The 27,011-nt window shown below is 38.3% G+C and overlaps 1 protein-coding gene across 2 annotated transcripts; it reads right to left on the reverse strand.

Annotated features, from left to right (window-relative positions):
• Window positions 1–1,084: 1,084 nt before the first annotated feature.
• galt (galactose-1-phosphate uridylyltransferase) lies at window positions 1,085–26,782 on the reverse strand. 2 transcript variants are annotated; one of them, XM_058616460.1, is made up of 12 exons: window positions 26,646–26,782; window positions 25,651–25,820; window positions 25,499–25,574; window positions 25,337–25,385; window positions 24,216–24,345; window positions 22,650–22,706; window positions 18,159–18,281; window positions 14,353–14,485; window positions 11,876–11,959; window positions 2,185–2,339; window positions 1,616–1,721; window positions 1,085–1,519 (listed from the first exon to the last, which is right to left on the reverse strand). In XM_058616460.1, the coding sequence occupies exons 1-11, from the start codon at window positions 26,686–26,688 to the stop codon at window positions 1,629–1,631; spliced, it is 1,113 nt and encodes a 370-aa protein (XP_058472443.1). In that variant the 5' UTR covers window positions 26,689–26,782; the 3' UTR covers window positions 1,085–1,519; window positions 1,616–1,628. The 2 variants fall into 2 exon arrangements, with proteins under 2 accessions (XP_058472443.1, XP_058472442.1); XM_058616459.1 differs by having other exon boundaries at window positions 1,085–1,721.
• Window positions 26,783–27,011: the final 229 nt, after the last annotated feature.

The raw sequence follows: 27,011 nt of genomic DNA on the forward strand, positions 1-27,011 counted from the left end.
GACAGAGATTGAGCTCATACTCTTTACCAGCACATGAATCAGTCCCATTTCTCAATACTCCAACACTTCCATCTTGGAACTGATGCAGCCTTAAAAGTAGCTGAAACACAGTTCCCCCCTTACATGCTTCTTGGATAAGACCAAACGGTAACAAAGACAATAAAGGAATTACTTACCATTCGTGATGATTCTTGTCGTACTCGCCTCCATCTTGAAATGTCAGGTCATCTCCACTCGGGAATCTAAATTTTCTTCCAATTTCCCACTGGAAATCATGACGTGAAGGGGTGCTCGTGCATTTTGCACATTGGGAACCCGTATTTACCTCAATTCTGGTAGCACCTGAAGGCAGCACGACTTAAAAGGAAACCCACTTTTTTCTAAAGTGTGGCTACTTCCTGTCACTCCTATTGTTTACCACGGTTGTGGTTGCCACCCTCCATAAAACAAAAGAACAAACCCTGACCTCTAACTTGCATTTATTTTGGAAGAGTAACTACTAACACAAAATATAAAGTTTTATTCCTGACAGGAAGTAGTCTGTGTCAACAGGAAGTAGACTTTAGTTTCCATAGAGTTGGTTAATCTGGGGAAAAACACTGAAGCACGTCAATGAAAAGTCTTTATTTGGAGAGTTAATTATCCCTCTGACTGGCCCGAGTATTGAAAGCAAGGAGCAAAATGGCAAAAAGTACATAAACTTGCTCTTCCAGCAGACTCTGACGTCTGACTTCCTCGCTCTGGGAGAAGTGTTCACTGACTGAGGAAAGTGGGGGGAAAAAAAGCCATGGAAGGGTTTTAGTTAAGGTTCAATTCTGAGCTTAAATCCCAGGTCGTCCTCCCAAACTTTTTAAGCAACACTACCATCTGCTGTTGTTGCCGTGAGTAAACATATCAAGAGTTACCATGACATTTTGAGTTTATAGGATATTTCAAAAGTGCAGACTAACCCTGAGACTAACTTAACATTATGTTTTTGTTGTCTCTGGAAAAACAATGCTGGTGATGATTGGACAAGTTGACTTTGCCTTTTTGCATTTTAAGTTGTATAAATATCAGCTCAAAAAAACCATGACAATCCAAGTTGAATTTTACATTTATTTTTTATGTTTTAATCATTTCAAACCCTGACAAGTGTATTTTTCATGTTCAAAAACCCCGGCATGTATAGAAATGTTCATTCTTTCAAGGTATTAAACTTTACACAATCTGTGAAGCGGGTCGTTAATAATTCAAAACATTTAGAGGGAACAAAGGCTTACATTAGAATCACAAGTGTGTAAAAAGCTTTTTGTGGTTGAAGGCTTTGCCAATGTAGAAGCAAGGGAGAAAAACAAAAAAAAAACCCTTTGCTCGTTATCAAACCATAACACGGAGGAGAGGATCAATTTCATAATTAGTGCGAGGAGCCCAGTATCAGCTCTGTGCACACAGAGAAGAAACAATGGGCTGAGATTCACTTGAGCGGAAAAAAATATGTAAGTGTGAATACGTTTCAGGCCTTTGTTGGCAAAAATATCTGTCGAAGACAAAAGAAAATCATGAATCATGACATACCCTGACGTCATACTGCTGATTAAAAGTGATCATTTGAGTTTATTATTTGTGTATTTGCCTGTTTTCGCTGTTCACTTCATTCCTTTTTTATCTTCTCCTCCTTTTTCCTGCTTCCCTCTGGTTTTATAATGCTCGTCAGGCAGGTTTCTAAGCTTCTCCGCAGCCTGAAAACACAAACACACACACACAAACATGGCAACCTTGAGCTTTCGTACAGTTCTGAAGACAAACACGGTGACAAAGAAGGGGATTCACTGCAATCATGGATTTGCATTATAATTAGTGTGCGGGGAAAAGTCAACTTTAGCTGTCATTTTGAGGAAACTTCTGCACTAGAAGTGCATCTTGGCTCTTGTAATGTCTTTTTTTTCATTTGGATTTTTATTTTAAATCTAATTTATCATCTATTCAAGTATTTTATGTGTTTTATTATCATTATCTATTATTATATCATTATCTACAGGGTTTTTTTCCCCCTTTGTGACCCACGTTCAGTTTTCTACATCTTCAAAAATAATGTCCTTACCTTGATAATGAAAAACACTTCTTTACAACACAATAGTGGGGGGTTGAAATATTCATGTCTGTGTCGTATGTCGTGTGTGTTACGTGTAATAAATGACTCACCTGTTCAGGAGTGAGGTCTCTCTGCTCCAGGGCGAGCATCTCGTACCCGACCATGAACTTCTTCACCGACGCCGAGCGCAGCAGAGGAGGGTAGTAGTGAGCGTGCAGCTGCCAGTGGGAGTTGTCGTCCTTTAAGTGGGGGCCAGTGGGGGCTCCTGGGTAAAGATGGCAAGACGTGAGAGTTGAGTTGAGGATTGGAGCGAGTGGAGAGAAAACTCTGTTTCCCTCACATCCGCCTCTTGTCTCTTAGCTGTAAAACATACAAACTAACAGACTGTTTATCACATCTTACATTTTAGAGCTTTTACCTGAAAGTCTGCAGATGATGTTTATGTTGTGATCAAGTGAGGAAGATCATAGAGGAAATTTTAATTTCAGAGGGTGCGCATAATACAGTATGTATTCGAGTGTATGGCAGCTTAGTTATTGCCCCCTTCCAAAGTTATTTTTAAGCTTGTACTTGTCAAAGATGTCTATAATACCTGAATGAAGAATAAAAACCCTATGTACAGTATGTTAGAGCATTTGGTATTTATTTGAACTTTGAATTGAAGGGCACAATTGACACACAAATGTCAACATGGGTAAAGAGAAACAAAGGAAAAATGTAGCCTTTCAGTAGTGCAAATCTCTGTATCTGTATACCATTGCACAATAAACAGGGCACTATCCAACGCTTAAAGGTGACATGGAATGCTGGTATAGCACATATATGTTAGTTATGGAGGTCTACTTACATATATTAACTTGTTTTCATGGTTAAAAACCTCCTAATCGCTGCAAACGAGCCGATCAAAAAATCTCCTCACTGACGCTCTTGTCAGCCGCGCTGTTTCAGACCAAAATCACACCCCCAGAACGTGGTCTGTGTTGTGATTGGCCAGCCAACGAGAGCTTTCCCACTGTCCTGTGATTGGCCAGGTACCTGGAAGTGACGTAATAGATAGGCCAGCTCTCAGATACACAGCTCCCCCTCTGGCACGGTGGATGCTCTGCATCTCAGCAGCTACAACGAGAGTAGTTCTTCTTCTTCTGCGGTTGAATTTACGCAACCGGATGTGCCCGGACTAGTGCCCGCACCAGGAGGCGCTACGGTGGTGAGAGGAGTGGTGAGGATTTCTGATGACATCATCAGCATAGGGAAGTGCCGATCCGCTTCGCAGAGCCCAGGAAAACAATACAACACTATTTTCTCAGCAGTGGCTGAACTGTTTGTTCTGAAACTTTAGGGTTTCATAAACGAGGTAATGACGCAGATACACACACACAAACGCAGCGTTAATTGGAGCTTCTGTGTGGCGTTAGTAAAGCCGTTATATTTAAACGCCGTTACTCCCAACACTGGTGATTGGTAGAGTTACTAAAATGCAATTTTTTGGCTTTCTGATCTTAAAGGAAGGTAGAGAGTTGACCAGGGGAACTAAAACCAGCTGTCTTAAAAATAAAAAGAATAATTTAAGAAAAGAAAATGACTGAATTTACATTGAAATATCATCTTTAAAGATGCTTTCCAGAGGCTGATTAGACACAGACGGAGCTGACAGAGAGTTTGACACAAAGGAAACTAATGAATAAGAAAAGGCAGAACAAAGACGAGACTAATGACTCGAAACAAGGGTGGACGCTCCTATTAGGAGACAATTATGTCCTTCTTAATTGTCTTTGGGTGTATTTGTTCGCACTGCAAAGCGTGTGGTCACATGAGTGTGCGCCTAATTCCCGACATTTGCATAAAAATAAAAAGGTACAGAGAGCTGTTGTTGCAGTCGCCGGAGTAAAAATGCTCAGGGATGAATCATGACAAGCATTAAAGCAGGTATAGCTTTCCTCTAATCCATGATTTCCCAGGTGACTCCAACACCATCCAACCACGTCTCACGCTCCTCTCCAACATTAATAAGCCCTAAAAAAAACAAAAAAGATGGCTGCTTCTAAATGAGCCAAAATAAGGCAGCAACACAGATGGGGAGATAAAGATACTCATTATGCGAGCCAGGTCTGTCTGTGAGTGTGTGTTAGCACTCTATTTTCCCTAAATCCCAAATGCTAAAGTTCAAAAACCACTTTTAATCTTTAGCAGTTCCCTTTAGGAATTGGAGAAGCTGTGCATTAGAGTATTTTCTTGAGCCACTGTTAGATTTGCTGTTGCTTTAATGATCATAGAGTATAATCACATTACAGGAACACATCCAGAAGACGCACGCGCACACACACACACACACACACACACACACACACACACACACACACACACACACACACACACACACACACACACACACACACACACACACACACACGTTGTTGCTGATAAAATAAGACCAACTTTCAGTCGTCAATCGTTCCAGTACAAATGCCAAAGATCACGGAACATAAAAAAAACAACAAAGCTGCGGAGACGTTTGCACAATACTGTATATTTTACCTCCAACTCGTCAGAGGATTGTCAAACAGCTTTGGTTCGTCAATATTTGGACACATTTCCCACAGTAGTTGAGAAGTGATTCCATTCTAATTAGAATTTTTAACAGTGCAGATGGCATATTAAAATAATTGATCCATTGGAGGAGCGTGGTGTGGTGGTGGTGCCGTTTATTTCTGAAACCTCACTCCTCCTCGTCCTCCTCCCACTTCCCTCTCATAAGTCTGCCTGGTAAAAGAAGACGCAGCTGGACATGTACAAATATACGAGCAGGCCTTGGATTTTAATGTTTACACAACATTAATCAGACAACAACTTTATAGATTTAAATGTAAGATGATCACAATAAACGTTTTGCCAGTTTCCACTTCAGAGATTTGCCATCCGATGGAATAAAAAGCTCAAGGTGAACCAGTGACCGCCTCCCACCGTTTGGGAGGGAGTGTATCATCTCTCCTTTTTTTTTTTTTACAAAATCTATCTTTCATGCTGTCTGGCTCTGAGTGTCAGAAGACTGACAGCTGCAACAAGTCAGTGACCCGGGCAGTGAGCTCAGAAAAGATACAGATTTCAAATCTCAGAAGCAGATGAGAGGATAGAAATGTGGTTCCTCTGGTTTCTCTGAAATATCAGACAATGGAACTGTGGACAAATCAGAAAAAGGTTGTTTTTTGTCCAAACAGCCAAACAACTAAAAATGAAGTAAAGCCCGCCCCACACTAGAGGATACTTGGCCCAGATTTTGGTCCCAAACTGGCCCTTCTGACAATCGTGGGTGTCTTTCGATTTTAGGCTGATTTGAACAGATTATCTGGCCAAATTATCCTCTAGTGTGAGGGATTAACAGACACACATTTAACATCACCGGACACATCAGAGTCTTTCCGATTTCAATTAAACATGTTTGATATTTTTAGGACTGAACAGCGATTGGGTCGTGAGCAGAACTCCGCAATAACCAATGAGAGCAAGTTGACCGGGAAATGGATGGTGTGTACTTTAGTTTAGAACCGTCAAGTTGATTCCATTATTCAGCTCAAAACATCGTGCGCACACAACAACTATTGATCGACGACGCCAACAGTCTATATTCTGAAATCAGGCTAAATCACGCGTGGATCATCTAGTTTGTAACCGTTTTTCAATGTTTTTAATCGTGAGAAAGCACAAAGTCCGTTGTGTCTGTGGTCTCACACGTTTTTAAAATCACGTCAGAAATCCTCTAGTGTGGGGCAGTCAAAATCTTTCCAAACGTTGGCACGTATCAGATCCTTTTGGATGTTTGTTTGATTTAAATGGACTTCCCTCCTCATCATTAAATGATTTCATACAGAAAAAACAACAAAGAATACTTAACTATACTATAAATAACTTACTCTCTTCTCTGACGCCCGTTTCCCGGTACGTTTGGTTTATTATACAACTGTGTGTTGTAGGTAGTTCTGCGATTTTTATTATAATGAGTCCATTTGTCTCTCAAGTTAATTGTGTGTGATGTCTTGACTAATTGTTTGTTTCACGTTACCTGCCTTAGGACGACGGATGTAATGAAGCAATTGCTCTAATTGCAACATATTTACGTTGAGGCTTTCTGCTGATTTGTTGATTACTGTGTGTTTGTTCTAATTCAGTAAAACTCCATATTTAACTCAGCGTTTTTTTTTTTTTTTTACTTCTCCAGACTGGTGTGCAGTCAGCGAGCAGAGAGGTTTCCTCCCTCTCTCTAAAAAAAGTCAGCAGGACGGCGCTGCTGCTGCTGCTGCGGCTGCCTCCGTCATACATCACCTCTCTCCCCGGTGTTGTGTCAGGGGCTTAACTTGCAAACTTTTAGCTTCTACAAGGATCACTCTGACCGCTCAGCCATAGTGACACTGCCCTCTATGCTGTCACATACCGCATCACTGCACTCTGCTAACCTTTATTCCACTGCCTGCCAGGTGTTTCCCTGACACTGTGCACAAAAGCATTTCCAGTGCAGGGATACTACATCAGGAAGTGCATCTGCTATGCCTCAGTTTAACAAGACAGATGTGGAGGTAAAGTACAGTTCTGTGTGTTGATGCATGCTGCGTCTCTGCAGCGGCCCAAAATCTTGACTTGCTCAGACACGGAAACAATTGAATTTCTGTTATTATTTTTGTACGTTTAGTTTCAGATCTGTTCATTATCTGGGACATTGCAGATATTTTAAGATTTTAAAGCCACATAGACCGGAAGCTCCAATTAACGCTGCGTTTGTGTGTGTATCTGCGTCATTACCTCGTTTATGAAACCCTAAAGTTTCAGAACAAACAGTTCAGCCACTGCTGAGAAAATAGTGTTGTATTGTTTTCCTGGGCTCTGCGAGGCGGATCAGCACTTCCTTAATTTGATGTCGTCATCAGAAATCCTCACCACTCCTCTCACCACCGTAGCGCCTCCTGGTGCGGGCACTAGTCCGGGCACATCCGGTTGCGTACATTCAACCGCAGAAGAAGAAGAACTACTCTCGTTGTAGCTGCTGAGATGCAGAGCATCCACCGTGCCAGAGAGGGAGCTGTGTATCTGAGAGCTGGCCTATCTATTACGTCACTTCCAGGTACCTGGCCAATCACAGGACAGTGGGAAAGCTCTCGTTGGCTGGCCAATCAAAACACAGTCCACGTTCTGGGGGTGTGGTTTTGGTCTGAAACAGCGCGGCTGACGAGAGCGTCAGTGAGGAGATATTTTGATCGGCTCGTTTGCAGCGATTAGGAGGATTTTAACCATGAAAACAAGTTAATATATGTAAGTAGACCTCCATAACTAACATATATGTGTGATACAAGCATTCGATGTCACCTTTAAGTTTATTTGCCATGCACAAACAGTAAATCCAGGAAAAAAGGCAAGAAAAAAAGAACTGCACGATACAAGAAAAATAAATATAAATAAACACTTAATGCTCAGTAGCTCAGAATATATATGTACGTATACATATATACGTACATATATACATATATGTATATATATATACACATACTTACACATATATACATACATATATATGTATCTATATACACATATATACATACATATATGTGTATATATATATATATATATACACACACATATATACATACATATATGTGTATATATATATATATATACATACATACATACATACATACATACATATATATACACATTCCCTGTTAACATAAATATACAAAACCTAAAAAATGTAAACAAAGTGTTAATCAAGTATATAGTTGTATAGGAATGTCTACAAACCCTTGAAGAAAAATGGTAATATTTATTTATATTATTGATCACTCTTGTCTTTAATGTATCTTTTTGTAGTGCTTGTTTTATCCGTCTCAAAAAATTTATGATTTCATGTATTTATTCCTTCTTTCAATTCAAGACTCAGTGTCCATTTGTCCAACACTTGAAGACAAACATCACTTTGCAACAGCAGCCATTTTAACAGATTTTAACAGGAAGAGCACAGGTGTTACTCATCACTGTCACTACTCTACTACTTCCTGTTGCCTCTAACAGTTGTGGTTACCACCCGCTGTAAAACAAAAGAAGAAACAACACCCTTATAAAGATAACTAACAACTAAAACTAAATATCATATTGTTTTATTTTAAATCCTGAACAAATCCAGTTTCCGGTGTGGATCAGGTAGCAACAGCCACATTAACAATGAGTAGGATAATATGACAGTAAACCAAGCAAGCTAAATGGAACTCAGCCATCATTATGGACACCTGTGATGTTCCTACTGTGACCTGTCAAAGTGGCTGCTGTGCAAAAAGGGCCCATTCATAACTGCCACATCCTCCCTGTTGTGATTCAAGTTACTCGAGCACAGACTACGTGGATGTTGTTGTCTGTTTCTATGTAAATGCGTCCGTCTCTCTGCATGTTCTGTCACAATGAAAGGATAATTTGGCCTCCGATAGCAAAGGTGATAAGCGCCTCGTCTTCTGCGACATTGTTTTCACGCTCCCCTGCTCGTTCGCTCACTCCGCGCGTCTCGTTACTGCTTCGTTTCCTCTGACCTGCGCTGTGTTTCTGTGATGTCAAGTGAAAGACGAGCGACACAGAAAAACAGCCCGCAGGATCAAGAGACATGAGTTAGTAGTTCAGATTAGTTCAGATTCAGGATTGGAGAACTGTGGAAAACTTTGAAAGTAGCAAACCCTGATAAAATTCAGTTAATGCGTCAACATAGTAAAAGGCCTGTTGTAAAAGTGTCTTCCCTCGCTGTGTTAAATCACTATAATACAATCTTGCCCTTTAAGATCATAACTCCTCTGCAAAAATGCTGTGGTTTCAAAAGCAAAACGCTGACAAAAGGAAATGTTCACATCCATACGAATCCCTGTGATATAAAGGATCTCATTACAATCACTATTTTACATATTTCTTTTAACCTATTTATGTCACTGCAACACTAAAAAAGTGTGTAAATAAAACAGTTGTGAGAGTCTGTGCTCTTAACTGATGACAGCTCATTGTTCACTTGCTAAAATACACGAAGGAATAGGAAGAGTAAGCAATACGAGGTTGGAAAGTTAATATAACATTTAAAATGTACAGTAAATTCAGATTTTTCTTTGCTACGTTAAAGGTCCAGGGTGTAAAACTTAGAGACATCTAATGGTGAGTCTGCAGATATGCAGATGTTCACTCACCCCTCCATTTCACAGGCAAATCAGGAAACTACTGTTGTCTTTGTTTAAAGGAAAGTAGGGCTGTGCAATTATTGGAAATATTTATGGCCCCAAAGGATTACAAAAGCCCAAAAAAAATCTAAGAAAATCTAAACAAAAATGTAGGGGCTTTTATTCTGAAAATAACGCTTTTAATGTCGTAAAAAGGTGTCTGACTTCCTGTCCCGCGCGTCAACTGACAAGAACACACGCATTCAGTGGAATACCCAGGTTACACACGCATCATGAGTAAAGATATATACAATAATTATAACTATCACTATAAATAATACAATTCTTTTTAGTAATTTTAAGGTAAATTTAAAAAGTTCACTCAAAATTTCATGTTTAAATCTACTCTGCGTGCAATAAATTCTATTTGTTTCAAATTCAAGGTCAATGAGTCATCATTTGAAATAATTGTGGTTTAAATTTTGACCCAAATAATCATGATTATAATTATTTTTTCCATAATCAGACATCCCTACAAGAAAAAACGTAATTAGTTTTTTGTGTAGAAAGCTTATGCTTCTAAACAAATGGTGGCATTTATGTAACTAAAAGGCTTATTTTAAAGCCATGTAAACCTAAATCATTTTATTTTAAGGGTAGTATATTTAATTTCTTCCAACACATCCTCCTAAATATTTTACACTGGCACACACTGCATGTGAAATGATATCGATCTCATGTTACTGAGAGTGTAATGCACAGTGAAAATTCACTTGAAGGAGAAAGAAGGGGGGCGGGGACGTAAAGGACAGAAGGACGGGGACACGAGCAGAAGGTGTGGTTAGAATAGAGATGGAGTCGTTCTTTGGACGATAATTAATGCTGATTTTTTTTGACAAAATAAAACTGTTTAATGGTAACAAATAATACAGAAACTTCATTAACTTGCAGTAACCAGTCATTGAACATTAAAGGTTTGCCTCTTCAATCTACATTTTACTCTATATACAGTATTTTGGATGAAAAAATAATGTTTTACTGGGTTTGCAATATTTCTAAAGCTTCTGAGAACAAAAGTGCATAATTTGTAATAATTTGCAAAAGAATAAATCATATTTGGGAGATGCTGATTATTAAGAAATGTCAGATATTTGCTAATTGGTCTCCCCCTAGTGAAGATATAAACTAGAGAGGAAGAAGAGTAAGAATGTTGGACAGAGAAAAGCTAGAGGTGGCATTTTTTCTGTTGCTTAGGGACATACAGTAAGTAGAAGTAGAGGTGGAAGATATTTTGTGTATTAAATTTTACAAGCCATCATAAAAAACCACAGGTGATATTTAGTGCGAGTCTTTCCTCTTTATGCACTCGTCTTTTCCCGTTGAGGTGGAGGATTTTAAACGAAAAATCACGACCGATCTTTGCAGATTACAGTCACATTCGATGACACTGCCTTCAGATTCCTGTCAGCACAGCTCAGTCACATATTTCACTGACTATCTTTATACTTTTATGCCACTTGGATTTATTATTCAAACAATGCCAAAGTCGGCATTGCGCACCGGTGCATATATATATATATATATATATATACATACAGTATATATATATATATATATTATAAGCTCTTGTATTTGTTGCTTTACACAGAGCATTTACACTGCTTTTTTATATTACTACAGTGTTAAAATGTACAGTATATACAGAGGCTATTAGAATGTGCAATATAGTGTCATATCCTTTTTACTATATAAAGACATCTAATCAGAGGTCGCTTGGCTCGTTTTTCATATTTTTATGAACAAAAATAAAATAAAACTGCACAATTATTGTAACATTATAAAACTACCAAAACATGTACCATAACTTTGACTCAACAACACATAAGATGAAAAAAAAAATGCATTTTGTAAAGCCTGACTATGTGACCTATACACACACAAACACACACACACCCAGGATGTCCATATAAGGAGTTGTGTATTATTCCAACGGCAAATTTTCCAAGGGTTAAATCATGCAGCCCCCTTACTTCTTAATATTATGGTTCTCCACTCTCAGCTTTATCACTCATGTCTCTTTCCTTTAAAGTGTCCTATACATATGTATATATAGATATATACTGTATATCTATAGTGCCTCCTCTGTATGTTATCCTCCATATTCAAATCTCCCCACTATAACTTCACACTGCACTCACACACACACCACCAAACAGTTAGTTAGTTTTGTCCAGCCTGCCTTAGTTAGTGCTGCCATATTATGGTGTATTATCATGTCTTGCTACACGATTTCTTTTAAAAGAAGCCAAAATGCATTCATTCATATCCCGTCTTGTATGTGAATGGCCTCCAGTTTGTATAGCAGCACATTCTCATGTCTTTAATCCATTTTTTTTCCTCCTTGATCTGTCACTCGACAGAAATTGAGATATTTCTTTGTCCTTTATTGGACAGGAAAGTAAAAATGTGAAAGAGGGAAGACACGCAGGAAAGCACCACGGGTGGAATTGAACCTGGGTCACTGTAAATGGGCCCTTTGCCCAACAGGGCGCCAGCTTTGAGGAATGACTTTGAATACGTTATCACCTTAACTTCCCTTTCAACTCTCTTGCCCTCCCACTGCGAGTCTTACCGTGCCAGCCCATGGAGTAAGGGAAAGAGACTTCAAAGAGATTGTCGTATTTGGTCAGCAGTCGCTTCATGATGTCAGCCAGACCTGGCAAACAGACACAGAGACAGAGATGAAGTGAAAAAAAATAATTGATACATTAGATAAATATAACATGCAGACGTGGCTTGGAGGGAGAGAGACGATGTTTATTAGTGGATGTGGTTCATAATGAATGTCGTGAGGAAGAGGAGCTGCAGGTGAGCGGGAAACGTGAAATAACTGAAAGTGAAAAATAATCTTATATGAAACTTTTATTCTTCTTTAGGGGGAAATTAAATATGAAGGAAACATCTGAATACATGATAAACAAGTCAGGAAAAACTTGCTGTGCTGTAGTGGCTACAGTGGCTAAATTTTAAGTATACACAAAGTATTAGTAATCAATAAATCAGCAACCGCACGCTATTGAATCTTTAATTTTTACAAGTGATGTGATATCGACTGTATGAGCAAATTGGTCCAATGTCATTTTATAGATGAGATCATATATTGGGCATTTGAATAATTCACACAATAAACAGTGTAATAAGTCTGGCTGTGTGATATGACAACATAAGTCATGTGACAATAGGGAAATGGCTATAGTTTCATATTATTTGCTATAATATGCGCTGAAACAAATCATTTCATGATACATTTTTGTCATCAGTGGGGAATTTGCATGAAGGAATCATCAACAAACACGAGTGTGAGAGAGAAGGACAAAACAAGGAGCTTCACGTAAATAATATTTGGGTATGTTAATAAAAAAAGAAGATGTAATCTACTGTAACTTCTCTCTATTTTGGGTTAATAACAGCTCTAGTTACCAGGTAACTTCTGTGACTTAAATAGAAAGTAGTGTTGTCAATTAAGTTACAGTTACTTTGCGGTAACTCACATTCACCAAAAACTTGTAATCTTATAAAATACTTTAACTATGTTTTACAGTAATTACCACTTTCTTTTTACTTCCCTGGCAACTCATTTGGCAGATATTTGCTAATATATATAAAAAAACAATAATTTACTTTTTGTATGTTTGGAGAAATAACAGCGTTAGTTGCTAGGTAGCATCCTAAATACGAACAGAACACGATAAAGATAATGTTGTAAACTGAGTTATGGTTAATTGTTTGTTTTCTGATAAAAACAATAAGTTGATGTAATTGTAATACAACAAGAACTTCTCGTCTGTAATCTTGTAAAATAGAAATCATCAGTAATTTTACTTCCTTTTTAATTTCCTGGCAATTTCCTGGTGTTTTGTAAAATCCTACTGACAATTAGTTACAGTGTAACCGGATACGAAAAGTCTTGATGTAGAGAAGAAGAAAAACATCTTTTTTTGGGGGAGGGACCGACTTCTCTTAATGGTAATTAACTGATTACTCTGACATCAGACTCAGCGTGAATACATTAAACTGTTATTCTACCAGCTGCAGGCAAACGACAGGTATAAATTGTGGATTCACAGTTTGATATGATGTCAAGTGTTGAGAATGAGAGACGACACAAACATCATCCCCTCTGGGGTTCACTGACGGCAGGAGCTGATTTCAATTTGTTATTTAATTCTGATGCCTCTCTCCTGTTCAGTGTGGAAAAATATTCTGCAGTTTTCTGAGGATGACAAACTACTAAATTAAGATTTAATTTCTGTGTTTTTTGTTGAGTAGTGTGCGAAAACACTGAATAAATAGAAATCTGTATTTCTACTTGTGTTTCTTTAATTTACATCATCCTATTTACTCATCAAACTCCTTATGAAAGGAAGGATATATTGGGTACTACTAGCTAGAGTGTGTTGTCTTTAGTTTTTTGGTTGTATTTGCGTATTTGTCACTAAAATCATTGACGTTTGCTCCTCATTCTGCAGCCAAACCTCACCCCATAAGAGTAAACCAAACTAAATAAAAAGACACCAACTCCCATGATCCCACGCTGCATCCTAACGTCATCAAACTAAGTCTTTTGTGACAGAATTTACAGCATTTGTGCGTTTGAGACAACAAAAACCTTTCAGTGAGTCCTTGGTTCATTTGCCAACCTTGAGGGAAAGTGGTGAGTTATCTTAACCAGAACACACTGATCCCATGAGAATCAATTTTCATCAATGTCAAAATCAAATATCACCCATTAAGAACACGCATCGATTCACTTCAACCTTCAAGCTGAGCAAACCTCTGAGATATATTAAACGTCATTTACTGGATAAATTTAAACTTTCTCGCTCACAGAGGATTTAAAATAAATGTTTCCTCGTCTGGGAAGCTTGACTGAACACAGAGGGTGACACACAACACACACACACATACATAGCTGGGGATCAAACCTGCAGGCTCCCAACTGAGCTGCTGACTTGCCATAGACGTCTCTAAATTGTCTCATTGTTCTCTCAGTCACTCACTCTGTCAAAACACACACACACACACACACACACACACACACACACTCACCCTCCTTCTCATCTGCTGTCAGGTCACTGATTCTGAGGATGTGTCGTCTTGGTAACAGCAGTGTCTGGTAGGGCCACGTTGCCCAATATGGAACCACTGCCAGCCAATCAGAGCTCTCCACCACCACACGCTCCTAAGAGGAGAGACACAATTATGAATGCATTTTAATGTTTTGAGGAGAAGGCACTGTCTTGTATTTCACTCGGTGTCTACGGAACAAGCCTGTGGGGCAGAGTTATGATCTCTAGTTGCTTCAGTTGGTCACGTAGTGTTTTTACAGAGGCAAGCACAGGTTCCCCTCCAGGCTCTAGTTCCATTTGGAACCTCGGTGCTCGCAGGGAACCAGTCTTGTTTTCACACCAGTCGAGCGGTGCCAGAGTTCAAATCGCATCAATGTACCCCCATGAATGGAAGAAAACACAACGTGAGCTTCTGTGAGGATTTTCTCCTCTGGAATTTAAGGGGTTGCCCACAAGTCCTCTAATCACTTTGTCTCTTACGGAGATACTGCATGTTCTTTGTTTGTTTAATAGCGTAATAGATTCCTAAAAAGCTCAGTTCTCTTCGGGTGCTTTCATGCCTGTATTTCGTTCCGATTCAGTGAGTAATGTGTTACTGTTGTTGGACTTAAACCGTAGTCTGATTTGTTTTCACACAGTTCTCTGGATGGTGATATACCAGTGTTTGGTATACAAATGTTTCCAATTTGAGTGAACAACTAGGCTACGCCGGTAAAACGATGCCATATATGTGATGATGATAAGAAGACACATCCAGAGACCTCATCAACAATGAACAATATGTTTTCTGGAGGCATATAATGACTGGACAGCTGACTCTTTTCAACATGTAGCTCAAACTCTGTTTACCAAAGTTGTGTCTTGCAGTAGCACAGTTGCAACAGCGCTGTTGGTCGTACCAGTTCATGGGTGAATGCCACTCGTAAATTGTGTACACAATGCAAACAAACCGTTCTGTGGAGCGATTGAAACCGAGTTGAGACCACCCTCTCTAGGTTGATTTTTGCCGCTTACTAAGTGCTGATTGCTGTGTTCACACAGGCCCATTAGAACCGGTCTAGGGGAGAAACAAGCTAGGTATGAAAGCACCCTTAATGGACTGTACTCAGAGCACAGGATTCAAGGAAATGAGAAGGGAAAAGCAGGGACCTGAATTAATATTAGTATTTAACAATAACAAAAAAAAAACTTTGATAAGATTAATACTGGAAAACCAGGGTGGAGAGACCATTTTGAAGAGGAGTGAAGTGGACGATGTCCATGAAACACACACCACCTCAGAGAAGTCCTGAAGAGGTTTTATTCAATTAGCTGAGAAAGTTTTGGTTTCAAAGTCAAGTGCGTCACCTGGGAGCTGAACTCCAATTCAAACTCCTCCAGACGCCTCTGTGTGCCAATTTACGGTCCTAACCTTAGGTCAGACCGACAGAGGCAAAAAGAGAGGAGCACGTACGCACAAGAACTGGCACAAGTTGGTAAAGTCATTCCTGCAAACCACACACACACACACACACACACACACACACACACACACACACACACACACACTTCTGCTTCCACTTTGATTTTATAAAATCCCCACGAGCAGCTGTCGAGGAGACTGTAAGTGTCAACTCTGCTTTTCTCAGAACCTATGCCATTCTCTCCGTCTCACACACACACACACACACACACAACAGGTATCCGCTCATTCCCTGAATGAATCAGTGGCAGTATCTTTTTTTCTTCCCCTCCTCCTTCTTGCCCTGTGTCTTTGTTTCTGTCTCCACTTGTCTCACTCCCTCCTCCTCTTCTCTGCTTCTGTCCTACTTTGTACTCAAAACCCCTCTTTGGTTATTTTTATATTCTCTCATCAAGCTAATTCTCCCTCTCCAGCTATCCCCGGAAGAGGAGTGAAACACTTTTTTTTCTTCAGTCACACAAAAGAATGGGCTTTGATTCAGAAGAAAGGAAGCGGCCTTCCTCTTCAGATCGATGTGACGTGTGAAGTGGCTAATGAAAAAGTGTCTGTTATTTCTCACAGCAAAAGAGAACAGAAAAAGTTTTGGCTACAAAAAAGGCCAAAGGATTGTGAAAGACTGTTATGTTACTTTATGCTGATCTATGTTAAAGCTCCAGGTAGGGCTATCTATCGCCCCCTTATGGAATTTGAAGTAATTACCAAACACTGCTAGCATTTCCAACTGACATATGCCTTGGTCCATGTTGTGTATTATGCTCGCCATGCCACACCGTATGTTGCGCTGCGCGTGCATCTCAATACAACAGTGGAGCAGGGGGTGTTTTTGTTTATTTGTTCTTTTTTTTTTATTACTCTTTTTTTAATGAGCACTGTTGTGAGGAAACACAGATGAGGCTCGTGCTGCTGCTGCTGCTGCTGCTGCTGCTACTTCAGGCTAAAACTCTAACATTCTGACTTTGACAAACAGGTATAAAACACAATATCACTCAGCTTTGGTCCAACAGCTCACAACACTTCACATTAATGATTTATTGTCACTGCTAACTGTGGTGCTGTCGACAAACACACAACACAATTCTCTCTGTGTCTTATACACAACACAATTCTCTCCTAACCTTAACCTAACCACAATTCAAATCTTAGTTAACCAGTTCCTCAGAAATAAGAAAATGGTTCAGCTTATAAAGACGCGCAGATTTCAACAGTCCACCATGTGTTGTTTTTTTCTGTCTTTGAGTGTAACATTACTTCTCAAAGCTGCAGGCAGGTGGTTTTTTAGGGAGAACTTGTTTTGCTTTGCCTTCCTATGGCAGACATTGTGATTTTTATTTTTATTTTAAAGGGAATGTATTTGATAATGGTTTGAATATGATAGACATTTGTTTGTATTTAAAAGGTACGCACTACAGCTTTAAACTGTCTTCACCACACAGACATGACAGTTCTTCTCATCTTCAACACTTTCTGAGCAAAAAGCTGTAGTTCACAACATTTTTCTTTCACATAAACATTTTAAATATTTCTTTTTCTTATTGCATAACTACAATAAAATAAATGAAACCCGCAAACCCAGTTTCAAGGAGGATTTAGCTGTAAATAAAGAATAAAGTGACGAAAAATAAGTCTCACTGTTCTTTCAACAACAGAGACAAAAACAAGTTCTGGCTCTGTCAAGTTTAATAGAAAGTTCATCCATCTGCTCAGTAATAATAATATGACTTTTTCCAGCATACTAATCATGTTCAGACCCTGTCTGCATTACTGCACACACACACACGCAGGTTGAAGATGCACGCCACAGCGTTATGCTAATAAGCATCACTGCTGTCCAATCACACGGTTCACTGACCAAGAAACAGGCAGAGGATGCTGATGAAGAGAGAACAACGTGAAGGAAGGAAAGGAGGAAAGAAGGAAGGAAAGAAAGAAAGATTAAAGATCATATTATTCATTCACCCATTGTTTACCGCTTTATCCTCCACATGAGGGTCGTGAGGAGCTGGAGCCGATCCCGAGTTCACCGTGGACACGTCACCAGTCCATTCACTCTCACATTCACACATGTGGTCAATTCAGAGTGTCCAAATAACCTCTGAGTGTTTTTGGACTGTGAGAGGAAACTGGAAAATATCAGTGAGTGTTTAGTAATATAAACCGCACAGTGGTATAGTGGCCAACCTGCTCTGACCGAGTGTGTGTATGCAGGTGTTTTGGGAAATGTAGAAACCAGCTTAAGGAGACTGAATTACAACTTTCTATGTGTGAAATCGATTTAAGTCAATACTTTGGTTATATGACGTGTCTCTGTGTTTGTATGTGCTCACCTTCCTCTCAGCCTCTTGTTTGGCGTATTGCAGCAGCAGCGGCTCTCCGTGTTTCTGATAGTACGCTCTCTGACAGCGGTCCGACAGAGCTGGCTCATTAGGCAGGAAGTTGCTGGCCCACACCTATGACATCACAGGAAACAAAAAAAAAAGAATCATACACGTGCTTTGTTTGCTTGGTTTTACCTCAATTCCAAATGTCTGTATCTCTAATAACATTATAGATAAATGTATCACAGATTCCAAATTTCAAACCTTTAATTACATTTTTTCATTTAGCCATTTCAGATTGATGAGTCTGTTTTCCGCTGGCAGCCACCATTTTCATTTATTTCACTACAGTGTGAAAACCAACTTGCAGACACTAAAATTTAATTGCGACAGGTAATTCATCACAGCAAACAACATCAGCTGCAGTTTCATGCGCAAGCAATAAAAGCTCTCCTGCCCGGCTACGTGTTTTGCAGAATATCAGCATGACATTATCTGTCAAAAGTGGAAAAAATTAAACTTGTATCACATGAGAAATTGTCTGTTTTCTCCTTTATTAAGGTCAATGTGCTTCAGTGTTGAATACAAACATTATTTTGGTCTTATTGGAAAAAATTTTTAATCATGTTGATTAAAAAGATTTTTTTTTTTTACTTTTATGTGATTCATAAAAGTAAAAAAAAGTGCATATTATTATTATTATTGTTGTTGAACTCTGTGAAACAGGACATTCTGTCTCGATTTTCTGTTCTTCAGTCACAAAACCACTCTGTTCCCTAAGCAACTGCATTTTCTGGCAAAGTTTAAAAACTCTCATTGACCTGATTTGAGTCTAATCTGATTTAGAATAATATAATAACATACATTGTTATTAAAAACCATGTTCCCATGTTTGTGACAGTGGGGTTTCTGAATGTCTGTTGGTAAAAAAAGGTTCAAAACCACTCACATCCTGGTTACTATTAGCAAATTAAAGGTTGGGATAAGAACCTTATCCCAAGGATATGATGTTTGCATGCACAACAGATAATTGAAATCACTTCAAAGACCAGATTATGACAATAAAAATAAGTAAAAAAACATTCGATCCATCAGGCGCCCTTGGAGTTTTCAGTCGTTTACTCAGTAAACAGCCGAATGTGCAGTAAAGCAGCCGTTTCCTCCCTTCAGCCAGATTGTCTATACCACTTTGTAACGTGAACGCACACACAAATGCACAGCGTGATTAATAACTGCACAACAAAAAGATTTACACATTTAAAAACAGCTGTTTCCGGATCCAACTGAGACAAACACATTGTTCACTCTTCGCTCTCATCAACCACCAGCTGCTATTTTGTACCAGACAGAAGTCACACAACGCGAGGAAAGATGGTTTTAAACTGTGATTGAGGAGGTAAACATCCCCGGAAATCGTAAATAAATCTCTGGCGCCCTAAAAACAGATGAGCTCTACAGCTGATTTAGAATAATGCTTTTATTCTAAATCAGAGTAAAGGCTGCACACATAAAAAAAAAGGCTGGAAAAATTAGCTTTGTTAATGTTCTTCTACACTATTTTAGAAAGCTTTTTATGGATCGCAGTGAACGTCATGACAGACATTAAAATAATTATACTTTATTGTATTTTAAATAAGAAAGGAACTCACTTGGGCTTTGACTACAAGTTCCAGCGAATGCACACTGTATATTCATGGTCTGAGAGCGAGACCTTCAACAAAACACTCATTATTGTTGATTACTGAGGACTAAATGTGCACATAAGTACTAACAAAAGGAGCTCTTTACTTTGCTTTACACATCCACAGTATAGTTTCACGGAGAGTAAATTATTTATGCCAGCGAGAGAACTTTTCTTTTAATAATCAGAGGTGTTTTCTGCTGCTTTTAGCTGCACTGCTTCGGGCTGCATGATAAATTTCTGTTTGATTAAAAACCCAGAATTCAGTGCAAGAATCACACTGTCATTGATTGTTATAAATGACTAATTTTCCCTTTTCAAGGGGAAGGGTAAAAGAAAAAGTGTTATGCAAGTAGCTTGACGAGGGTCATCTTACAGATCAATAGCTTTGGCTTTTTTAATATTTTTATTATCTTATCCTTCTGGTATTGGCTCTTAGGTACTTTAACTCTAATAATATTATTAAGGCTGCAACAATTAATCAATAAATGGATGATGAATCAATTAATAAAGGAAGAGTAGTTTATTTTAAATAATTAAACCAAGTTTCAGCTTCTTAAATGTGAATATTTTAAACCAAAATGAATCAGTCTCAATGATTTATTTGTTTATATGGGGCAAAGAAACCAGAAATCCCTTCATAATAGTTGAGTAATCGATTAATCATTGATGACTACATGTGTTCCCCAACACACTTGGAAGGGAAGGCGGAGGTGAGAAATACTCAGTTGCAGCAACTTCACCAATAATGTTGCTAACTTTAACGCACTGTACCTTTGAGAGTGAAAACACTGTTCTCTCTATAACGGTCCCATTCTGAGGTGCAAATGTTTTCAAACACTTGTTTTCTGTGCACTTCTCAGTATTAATGCAGTATATAAACACTGGGCTACTTATATTAAAACATGATATTCCAGAGGCATAAATGTATTTTCCCTCCTCCACTTACATGAAAAAATACAAGTCTTTCCAGTGAGATTACAGTTAACAGAAGCAGCGCTGCCTCCAGAACATGATTAACATTTTCTGTTAGTTGTTCCTCAAACTTTTAGATCTATTTGCATTGCATGATTTGGCCTGAAGGGGTTTTTTTTGGCGGCACTCTCTCTCTCTCACACACACACACTCACTCACTCACTCACGCACGAACAAACACTACAACATTCATGAACTTTGATGTCTTCAGAAAGTAGAAAGTAAAAAAGCTGCTCAAAAGCTTGGATACGGGATCGAGTGTAACATCTGTGAAATACCATGAAAATAACAACAAAACAAAACAAAACTTTTAAAATAATTCATGCCTGGTTATGTATGTACATTTTAAAACAAAATAAAGGGATTTAAAAACATAAAGCTGATGTATTTGTCTTCACAGAAGCTATATGTTCCTTTACATTAAAGAAACAAATTAAAAACAGCTTTGAAAAGTAACAGGTGTGTCATATATCCTGTGATTATGAAGCCTCACACTGCCCTCTGCTGCTTATATTTATACATATTATATATGTATATATATATACATATATATGATATTTTATATATATATACACATTTACACAAATATATGTATGTATATATATATATATATATATATATATATATATTTATATATATATATATATACACACACACATATACATAAATATATATATATATACACATATATTATATAGGCTTCATAATCACAGGATATATGACACATCAGCTTTATGTATATATATATATATAAATACATATATATGTATATATATATACATAGAGTACATATATATGTACTCTATGTATATATATATATACATAGAGTACATATATATATGTACTATAATTTCCAGGACAACTACAGGTTTCCAGGCGTAGAATCAACCTTTTCTTTTATTTACAGTTAATCAATGTGTTCTTAAAAGGAATAGTTCAACAATTTATGAATAAGATATAGCCTGTGATAAGTGAGCTTTGTTTGTTTGCTCCAATTTTTCAAAGGAAAAAAATAAGAAGCTTATTGAAAAATGTTAAATGGTCTGCTTTAGTTTGGGGATTTTTTTGTGCTGCCTTCAGCACGAATGAGACTATTTTCTGATTACGTCTAAAGCCAATAGTGGTTTTCATCAGTTTGACATTTTTGTGTATTACATTACTGGATTGTCACACAGTAATGTCCTCATCTCAATCTATTATCTCCAAAAAAAAGTGGGAGTGTGTGAACAACTTCTGTAACTGAGCATAAAAGCCAGTCTTCTTTTTTTTCTTCTTCTTTGCTGCGCAAACAACTGAATTATTTTTTTGATATTCAGCATATCACATCGGTCTGCCACTGGCTTTCTCTCTCTCCTGATTGTGCTCTTTCTCAACATCTCACAGTGAGAAGAGAGTCTGACAGGAAACGTCTCCGTCTATCTGAGTTGTTAGGTTTGCTTGAATTACCTCAACGAATAGACTGAAAATGAAAAGACATGAAAGCAGCCAGGCAGCAATCCAGGTGTGACAATATATGAAAAAGCAATAAGGGAGGAAAATAACAGACACACAAATACGCACTGACACAAACTGTGGCATAGTCGCTCAACTTCATCTTCTTAGTGAATCAGAAAAGCTTTCTCTGAGGTGCAAAACTGTGGATAAGTGATAAAAGCATTTGTTGTTGTTGTTTTGTGTGTGTGCTTATGCTGCATCTTAAAAGCAGCAGCACTGAGTGAAGGACATTTTTCTTTTATCCTTGTAGGAAGAAACATAACAAAAAAAAATAATTATAATGTTTACACATTTAGCCAAAGGTTATAAAAGAAGACCTTGTATGTGAGGAGTTTGTGTGAGTTTGTCACCTGGCAGTGAGGATGTGGATTGGAACAACCCATCATGGCTCCTTTATTCTCAAAAATCTACAGAGACAGAAAATAAGAGGATTGGTTAGTTTTCCTCTGGCTGAAGAGTGAATCAAAATATGAATAGCAAAATTTCATTCAAATATGAACAATAATTTTAAAATCTAAATTGAAACTCAGAAGACTGTCTTCATGCAAACGCTACAGGGCTGCAGCATCAACCAAGAACATTTAGAAACCAGTCTTTCATACTAAATGCAACAACCAGGGTTCCCATGGGTCCTTGAAGTCATTAAAAAATTGTGAATTTGCAAAAAAATTACAAGGCCCTTGAGAGTTTTTCAAAATCACCCTTAACAGATGTCATTGAAAGTGCCAGAAAGAAGTTAACTTGATATTTTGCCAAATTTCTCCCTGCTTTGTTACGATGCTACATACTGTTTCATGCCTTGCATTGCTTGATGTACGTAGACTAGGCCTTCGCAAGACAATCGTCAAGTCAAAATTACTAGCCATGTTGTGGACATTGGCCACTGTCTCTCTCTCTGTCGTTGACGTGAGATTCCATGCAGAATAATGAGCGAGTAATGTTAAGCGAGAGAGAGCAAATGACGTGATGTCTGGGAAATGAAAATTCCAAGATCTCTGTCTCGCCAAAGAGAATTACAAAGACTGACTTTGACCAAGATCCCAAGGACAATCACTTGTCCAGATGTAGAGCGTGCTGCAAATCAATTAAAGTGGTCACCAAGGGCTTAGAAGTTGCCCTCCCATCTATTAATAAAGTATTCTGATTCTGATTCAGCTGTGTCAGCACATTCGGACCTTGAATTTGAGGGAACTGGTCCTGGAAAGTCCTTGAATTTGATGTCAACCAAGGTGTGAGAACCCTGAATAACTTTTCTGTACTTGTCCTTATGAACATAAGATATACAACTATAAGATATTTCTGAAGAAATGTTCCCATATTGTGTTGATCTATAAATAAAAGATAAATATTTAGACACAATACAATGTTTACAGGTACATATTATGGGCTGAAATCCACAGTACACAGCATAGATTGGTCATGCGATCGTGTCAAAAACTAAGAAAATAAAATATGAATTTTGGATGAGTTCAGCAGCGATAGTGCAATGATTTATTCATTATTGCTCAGACTGTTTCTTGGCTCTTCACATGAACATGTACTTTACATCAGCTTGTAACCTCAGAATCCATAAAAAAACATAGCATCTTAAGATCCCCGGCACACAAAGGAGAGGAAATGATCAATATTCGATGGAGAGGTAATATTCAAATGCGGCTCATATTAATGTTGACATCTTATTTTAGCCCTACTTTCCTCACTGCTGCTACAATTTGGCTTTGTGAGTTTGCCCCGGAGCTATCATTAAAATTTAATCTAATGCAATACAAGACACACGTTAAAATGAAAAATCGGAAAGAGCAGAAAACTGGATGATCAGTTCGAGGTGAAGAGTTTATCTTTTTTTTTTAATTCCTTGTGCAATTTTACAAGCATCAACCACTGAGAAAAATCGAATCTGTAAAACAGTGTGTTACCTGAACCCAGGGGTACGTCGAGCCAAGTTCCTCAACAAGCTCTGTCCACTTGTCGATCACTTTGACAACCTCGTCTTTTTTCATGAGAGGGAGGGTGACATCAGACCAGGGATGGAAACACATGACCTTACTGTAAAAGAGGAGGGTGAAAGAGAAGACAGCAGGAGAGAGGTTAGATATAGCCAGGTACCCTGAAACCTGAGGTTTTAATTTCGGTTTGGTTAGATTATCTTAGTTTAGGTTACCAACATAGCAAAAGCATACTCTGTAAGGCTTTACATGCTTAATGATAAAAGACAGAAATTGTCTTTTATCATTAAGCAAACATACATGTTTTGGACGTAATGGAGTAGAATCTGCCAAACACATGCGATTAAAACTCCAACTCCAGAGTTCGATGCACACATGCTGCATAATGAGTCTATTCAATCCATTATTCAGTTGTTTTCGGGTGGTTTGTTCAGGAATATCTTTAAAAATGAAACAGCTTCACTTCAGGCAAAATACTCTGGAGGCTGTCATATTTATTATTAGTATACTCTCCTTTGTGTTGTTGCATGTAAGTGAACACATAAGGCTTATTCAAGCAGCTATGACTTTGAGTGCAACTGAATGCCAAAGTCAATACCTTAGAATCACTTTTTACACAGGGAAAGCTTCCTTACTCCCTGCTCAGCACAAGTACACCGGTTCTCAGATAAATATGATTATACTGGATTTTAGTGTTTGAAATCATATCATATTTCCAGCAGCTGTGGATGTTTTTACTGAATAGTGTGGAGACATCCCCCTCTGCTGGTGGTACATGAGAAACACACATCTACTGTATAATATATAATGTATACAACATGACTCAGCTTCAGTGGGCTGATCAAAATGAGTGGATTATGATGGTGATGATTATTACAATTAAATGAGAGCTGAATGAACCAGAGCAAAGTAATTGCACTCATCTGCTCATTTATAATTAATCGTAAATTTGAATGCATTTTGTTGCATCACTCGATAAATTCTAACTTTCTAAACACGTATTAATTAATAATAATATGTGTTTGCACAGTATAAAAGCTGATTCTGAGAGACAGTTGAAATTTCTGTTTGTCATTAAGGTTCACTCTTACCAAACACCCCTGGCAGCTTTAGACTGGAATAAAGGGTGTGGACACGAACCTGTAGAAAACAACAGAACAAAATATACAAGTAGTTTAAAAATATAATGATGTGTAAATGTAGTTAACTGATCAAGATGTTAATTGAATAACGGCATCAGAATTGACACTCACCTGGATCTGGAGCATGAGGCTGGAGAGCAGGGAAGTCGTTTTCAAATTCAAAAGTGCTGTCATAGTCTGGATTTACCTGGAGGGACATAACATTCATTCAACAGAAAACCAAGAGGCTAGAAGAGTTCATCTAAAGATCTACCTGGTCTTACCTCTCCATTTGCGCGTGTGTTTCCAGGACAGAGTGGGTTGTGGGGGTCAAATCTGGGAATGTGCTCCTCGGGGGGTTTTTCTACCTGACCCGCCCATGGTCTCTTCATGCGGTGGGCCGACACCAGGACCCAGCTGTCCCGCAGAGGGTTGTAACGCAAGTGCTGGTGCTCTGTGGTTTACCAGACATGCAAGAAGACAAGACAAGGCAATACAACATAAAACATGGATCTTTTTAATAAAGTACTAGTTCCAAAAGTGTTTATTCTTGTTCTATATAAGTAATGAACCATTATTAACCACACACAAAGCACTGAAACTTTAAAAATGAGGGAAGCACAGGATGGATGTTTGCTGTTGCAGCAGGAGCAGAAATTCAAAACAGTGAAGGCAACAGGAACTCCAGTCACGAGGTTGCACAGCTGTCTAGGTGTGTACACAGTGAACAGATCACGATTAGTGCAGTCTGACAAATCAGCGTCATAATTACCTGATGTCACTGAGCAAAATCAACCTGACATCAAAAATATACTGATTCCAGCAGACCTAAGCTAACAAATATGCAGTCCTTAACAAAACTCCATTGAAAGTTGTGCCAATTAGACACTGACTCTCATATTGAACAACGCTGCTTCATGGTAGAATGGAGCCACAGACATTTTATGAATTGCTTTGACCTACCAGTAAATTCGGCAGGCAAACGATTCACGAAGCATCGCTGTGATTCGCAACATTACTCACTTTATAATTATTTGCTCGCAAGTTCTATACATTTTGATATAAGCTAATGGAACAGTAATTCTACAAGCTGTCAATATCGACGGAACGAGTCCAGGAGAAGTTCAACAGTAATGGGTCTCACTTATTAGTCTGTTCGTGTGTAGTTCAGCAACGTGAAGCTAAACTGTTAGGTTTTAAATGGGGGTCTGGATTTCTGCTGTTACCCCTATCTAAATAAATTAGCTCTTTAAGTTTGTTTTGTCGACAGCGTGCCTACCTTTTGGGTCAAAACGGACTTCTTCTGTGCCGCTCGTATTCATTTTGAGAGTTGTCACCTTTACGTTAAATCACTGAACTCGTTGTAACTCTTTGTAAACTTTAGGTAGCAGCTTCATTATTGCCCATTGGTTTTGTCAACACCAGCCTACTTCCGGTTGTTAGACAAGCGGGGGGGGGGGGGGGGGGGGGGACATGCTGTTTGGGACGAAGTTACGTGCGGAGAATCCTACAAATATCCAGAAACACTTTGCGCAAACGCCACCACAAGTCATGATAGCAAAGAAAATATTTTTTTTAGATGTATATTAGAAATATCCGTTGTGACGTATTTATAATGTAAAATTAAAAGCGATTTTTAAAAATC

The sequence above is a fragment of the Solea solea genome, chromosome 19 (assembly GCF_958295425.1).
Source record: "Solea solea chromosome 19, fSolSol10.1, whole genome shotgun sequence".
Lineage (NCBI taxonomy): Eukaryota > Metazoa > Chordata > Actinopteri > Pleuronectiformes > Soleidae > Solea > Solea solea.

Coding starts and splice junctions, on each gene's coding strand:
- galt (XM_058616460.1), bottom strand. CDS start 26,688: ATGAATACGAGCGGCACAGAAGAAGTCCGTTTTGACCCAAAAG. Junction 25,386..25,498: donor GCCTCATGCTCCAGATCCAG/GTGAGTGTCAAT, acceptor TGTTTTCTACAG/GTTCGTGTCCACACCCTTTA. Junction 11,960..14,352: donor GACAGCAGATGAGAAGGAGG/GTGAGTGTGTGT, acceptor TCTGTTTGCCAG/GTCTGGCTGACATCATGAAG.